General features: G+C 45.8%; 1 protein-coding gene across 1 annotated transcript in view; it reads left to right on the top strand.

Moving 5' to 3' along the window:
- The first annotated feature begins 1733 nt into the window (after nucleotides 1-1733).
- Nucleotides 1734-6000, top strand: part of LOC137435781 (cyclic nucleotide-gated channel cone photoreceptor subunit alpha-like) — a 50143-nt gene continuing 45876 nt past the window's right edge. Inside the window, exons 1-2 of the mRNA XM_078785090.1 lie at nucleotides 1734-1790; nucleotides 2124-2218. Of these exons, the coding sequence (XP_078641216.1) occupies nucleotides 1734-1790; nucleotides 2124-2218 (152 nt within the window). The remainder of the gene's footprint in view (nucleotides 1791-2123; nucleotides 2219-6000) is intronic.

Genomic DNA, 6000 nt, shown 5'->3' with positions numbered 1-6000 from the left:
TAACGTTTTGAGATATCGTGGTATATAATGGTTGTAGTCCTATCATAACTCAATGGTGAAGAATCACTTTAAAAATTTTGGTCTCCGGATCCCGATCCGGCTCTTGACCAAAATCGAATCATTTCGTCCTTTTCACATAGTCAACCTCTCTGCAAAATGTTGTCTTAACTTGTTCACAACGCTGACATCCTTCCTGCTTACAGAAAAACAAACAGATCGACAAAGAGACAGACAGACAAACAGACAGATAGACAAACAGACAGACAAACAGATAGACAAACAGACAGACAGACAAACAGACAGACAAACAGACAGACAGACAAACAGACAGACAAACAGACAGACAAACAGATTAACAGACAAACAGAGAGACAGACAAACAGACAGACAGACAGACAAACAGACAGACAGATAGACAAGCAGACATACAAACAAACAGACAGACAAACAGACAGACAAACAGACACAGACAAACAGACAGATAGACAGACAGATAGACAAACAGACACAGACAAACAGACAAATAGACAAACAGACAGATAGACAAACAGACAGACAAACAAACAGACAAACAAACAGACAAACAAACAGATAGACAAACAGACACAGACAAACAGACAGATAGACAAACAGACAGATAGACAGACAGACAAACAAACAGACAAACAAACAGACAAGCAGACAGATAGACAATCACACAGACAGTCAAACAGAGAGACAAATCTCCACCTTCGGTCTGTCTTTCTGCCTTTTTTTTTTTTTGCACAGGCCTACTTAGTCGAGGTTCGTACAGTACAAGAGCTAAGGCTTTGAGCAGGATATCTCAATAAGTTATGGACGGATTCAAATTAAATTTGGTGGACAAGGTTGGGTGTGTGACAAGAACGACTTGATTCGATTTTGGTGAAGATTCTGACCGGATCCGAATTGTAGGATTTTTAGTGATTCATAAATATTGCGAGATAAGGCCAAAAACGATACGTAGCAGGATATCTCAAAAAGTTGTCGACTGATTCGGATGAAACTTGGTGGTTGAGTTGGTTAGGTGACAAGAACAAGCCGAATTGATTTTTGGTTCAGGTCCGAATCCAGATCCGGCCAATCAGGGAATACAAAAGAAACTGTTCAGCCTGGCGGAGGTATGCGCTCTATACCAAGTGCCATATTCCAGTTAATTACTCGAATTGTCCCACGAGTACCATGTGATTGACATGTCCAGGTGGTGAGATGATACCTTGTCCATATAACCATGTTAGTTCTCATGCGATGTACTCACATAATCCAAGTAAACGGACAATCCCTCATCATCCTTTCGGTCTTCTGTATCTAAAGAAAACAATTAGGGACGTGAGAATTATCAAAGTAATCAGCTTTCCCTGTCCCCCTCTCACCGATGATCCCACCTGGCCGTTCAGCAAATCAGAAGGAAAAACGGAGGATAATCACATGACTGATCCCTCATTGTCCTGTTACAGCACAGAGTCCTTTAATACCTGCGGTACCAGCTCGGTCTTTACCTGCCGGTGCACATTATATACAGTGGTCACAGTGAGGTCCGAACCGAGGTTTGTACATCAGAAACTACAAACAGGACTGTAAGTATGACAGGTACACGCTTGTGTGTGACGTCTTACACGCATTGCATTTCCTGGATGGATGCGTTCTTGAAGATAGATGAACATGATTGTCATGGGAATTCCACATCGTTCCACCGTTCCTGATGCTAACCGATCATGGGCTCAACAGGTATCGAAGACTCGCTATACAAGAGCATGCAGAACACCCAGCAGGTGTGCGAATCATTTTTAAAAATTATTGTGTCGGGTATGATAACTCTCGTTACCTTAACTGATCCTGTTATGTGAAACAGTTTCAGACCATAAGGAACAGGATTTTGAGAACACTGATCGGACGTTCTAGTAGTTCCATTTCTGCAGAAAACGAGGAGAAAAAAAAGGATAAGTACGAATTTACTATAATCATTCAAAAATTTTACAATACAGTTATTATTGTTGTTTTCAGAAATTGGAACATGCAGATGTTCTCACCATATTCAAACAGTTGACTGTGCTGATGTCGTTCTTCATATGAATCCCACCTACAGCCCATGCGGGATTCTGCAGACATTCGTGTTGGATCCATCGGGCAACTTGTATTACAAATGGCTCTTCGTAATCAGTGTGCCAGTGTTCTACAACCTGTGCCTTCTCATCTGCAGGTATGGTGAGCACAACAACTTGCATAACAATTGAGAATCAATTCACGATTGTCATAACATAGAAATACTTCATCAAGCAATGCAAACACCGAATGACGTGCATTTCGGTAAATTTTATATATGTATGTATATATATATTGTTACAGACGCGGGTTTTAGATGTTATATTGACCGAGCGGTGGTGTATTTAACCGCGTCCGAACAGTTACTCCCCGATTAAAACCCGATTCCACCCGACGTTGACCAGATCGCCCCACAGATATTCAATCGGGAAATCTCTAAAGCGACCGAAAGAGAATGAAAAAGAAGAAGAAGAAGAATACGGCGGAAGAACAGATTTTATTATACACACACAAGCAATGGATGGAAGAAGCAGTAACACAGCGAATCCTTAACTTACACTATTCATTTTTACTTAGCCCCAAGACAAACGAGCAGGACAGGACGTTCACACTTACACAGGGGATAATGCAGGCAGGTAAGGCTTGAGATGGAGGCAAGGTCGGGAGGCCGCCGTTCGCAATTCCTCGCGGTTTTGGCGGGAAACCCTCCGTCGTGTATCCGCTGTGGTCGACGGCACACCTGCTCCTCTTCTGGGGTGGGGCCGTCTCCCTCCTTTCAGCGCGTCTCTCCAAAGCTGGTCTCCTTGCCGAGTACCTCTCCTCTTTGGCTTGGAGCATTTCGCATCTCACCGCCTATTGGTGCAGTCTCTTTGCTCATCTCCCAAGGCCTCTCTCAAGTCATCTCCAGCTCATCTCCAAAAGCAGTCCCTTGCAGTCGCTTTTATCACCTCGAGCGAAATCAAGCCGCCGACTCCGAGGGCACGCCTACCGGGTCACTCACCGCGGTGTTGATTGGCTGTTAGGGCTGGTTCACTCCTTCCCTCTTATGACGAGGTGGAGACACGCCTTTCTTCCCCAACCTTACCTCGTGGCCAATGGTGGTTTGAAGAAAACCGGCCAAAATGCGGAAGGCAATTGGAAGGGAGGTTTTGGGGAAATTGGAAGGGCCTACGCTTATTTTGTTTGATACAATGCAAAGTCAATCTAGTGGGAAAACACATACTTAGCCTACATGGAATAAGGAAATACACTATTTAAAAGATATATCGTGACCTGCGTGTACATTTCATGCAAATAACTAGGACGCTGACTGCGACCATTATTTACATTAACAGGGTGTTACCGTACCTTTTGTAACGTTCACATTGTAACGTTTTCACATTCGTTACACTTCCTCCAAAATTGTTAGACTTCTCAAAAACCGTTACACTTCTCAAATTCGTTACACACTTCTCAAAATCGTTACACTGCACCCCCCTTTCTTCAGGTCCGTCCTCGGGCCTATTAAACTTTAACTTAGTGTGACACGTAGGTGTAATTCCCTCTGCAATTAACCTGACCCTGAGTGTGACAATTTTAAAACACAAATAAGTATGTCCCCCTATTGCATTGCATCCTGTCTAACAGACTCAAGCCCACAGCTAACCGAATTACGGAATTATTCTCAAACTATACATTTACGGTGGGGAGCATTATTTACAATGACGTGATTTCTTATTTACAACGCAACCCAGGACCTGTGTTTTTTTTTTTCTTTTCTTTTTTCTTAGGGAACAAGAAAAAGAAATTCCTGTTGGGAGGGAGGAGACAGCACGCATTGCATCGATGCACCAGTACCAATACCACCAAAGCACCCAAAAGCACCAAACACCACAAAGCACCACAAAGCACCATCCGGTGCGCAGTCACCATGGTTCATAATAAACTCAACAAAACAACTGGTGGTGGTCTTCTCTTTCTCTGCTGGGCCGATGTTCTTCCCGACGTCTTCTAGCTTCATGCGGCCTAGTTGGAAATAATAAAAAGCACAACTTGTGTCCATTTTTATTTAGGGCCTCAGGGGCCAACTAAGGGTGGTCCACCTGTTTGGCATAGGTGCCACCTTACCGAGGTCCGCAAGCAAGATTCCCTGGCCACTATGGCCGGTCTCCAACAGAGGTGCCCTGCCCCAGAACCTGGGGTCCATCAAGTGGTACTTGGCCGCAGAACAGCGGTCCATACAGTGGTACATCAACGCAATGCATGCTGGTTCTGGGAATCTCGGGCGCACAATGGCCACCTCACGCACGCTCCCATCGGCACCCAATGGCGCACAGGTCATGTGGGAGACAAAAGAAAGACAATTGAGCGAGGGGTAAGGTCACAAGGGTACACGTCAATAAGGCAATGCAAGGTGAAATGCGAACGGAGGCCGAAGTGAGAAAGCTCGTCCCTACCGTACGTCACCCCCCTGTCACCTACCCTACCCTTGTTCTCACCCCATATGTACAAAAATCTACACATTTACAAATTCGTCACTACTGTCACGTCTTCCCCATATTTCCCCTATACCAAATTCGTCTCCACAATCCCTTTACTTCAAAATTTGCCATCACCAATTCATCATCAATCCTCATAAGGAGGGAGAGATGGAATTACGCACAATGTCACACCCACGTCATGATGCGTCTCACAATCCAAACATTTGTATCATAAAAAATAATCAAAACATGGCATGGTGTGGAGTACCTGTCACCTCAGGTGAGTGGATGCAGATGGTGCGAGGAGATCCTTCATCCTAACTATTTTCTAAATGACTTTAACACACTTTACACTACCCGGGGTCTTTCCCTGCCAATCCATTGGCCAACTTACACTATGGGTTCTAATAACCAATTCCCATTGATCAAACTGTGGTGCTTTTCAATTTGGGGTCTCACTCCCCCGATTCATCTCCCGGTGCTCTAGCACAATTTCTGGGCTGCGACGTGTACCTCTCCCAACAGGTCTACCCACCTGCACACCTCCACCACTGTAGTTGCCACCCGAGCTTACCTAGCTCCTCACCCTAACCTAACTACCTGGGGACAGCCCCTCTCCTGGCTCTGTCACCCCATGGTGCCCTCTGGCACTGGGCTACCCGGGTCCGTCCTCCGGATCCTCGGGCCCCATCCACAACAACTACTACCGGCTCCCAGAGCCCACCTGCGGCCTCACCTGGCCGACATCCTCACAGTGGTGGAGTGCCCCAAACCAACTACACACACTAACAGGCTACACGCCCAGCCATTTCCACAACACCAATGCACCCATCCACATACCATTCTGTCACCCGCACCACAGATGCCAATATCCAACCACAATTTACCTGTACCCTCTACCTAACACTTACACTACCCGCCCCGGGTATCCGTGATGGGGGTCCACTCTTCCCCCATTCACACCTTCGCACCATCCACTCCACTCCACAATTTCCACCATTCTCACTCCACGACCATCCATTCCAATACTCCAGATATTCCACACTACCATTTATTCCACACAGCCACATACACCTGTTCTTCATTCACCTGTCGTTGCACACCTGTGCAATCATACCTGGTGCCACCTGCACCCTCCTTTCTTCCTGGACCATTTGGTCAACACAACACGCAATCACCACTACTCCCTCATACACTGCTCCACACACCTGTTCAGTTGCACACCTGTGCAATCACACCTGTTCCATTCTCACCTGTTCAATCCTCACACACACGGCATCATCTCAGCTAACTACTCCCCTCTGAAACTTGCGCTTCCCAGTCGTCCCTTTAAACTATTGCGCTCCCACGTCATTATAATCCACACTAATCTACCTGCGTCCCCACTACAGGTATCAGTCACTAACTAAACTTAACGTCACCTAATGTCATCTTCGCTAGATCCCTATCAATATAACCTAACCCACCCGGGCTAGTTTTC

Source organism: Myxine glutinosa, chromosome 9, assembly GCF_964187855.1.
Source record: "Myxine glutinosa chromosome 9, kmMyxGlut1.1, whole genome shotgun sequence".
Taxonomy (NCBI): domain Eukaryota; kingdom Metazoa; phylum Chordata; class Myxini; order Myxiniformes; family Myxinidae; genus Myxine; species Myxine glutinosa.
Note: the sequence above shows the minus strand (reverse complement) of the source record. Positions and strands in the feature narration are given on the sequence as shown.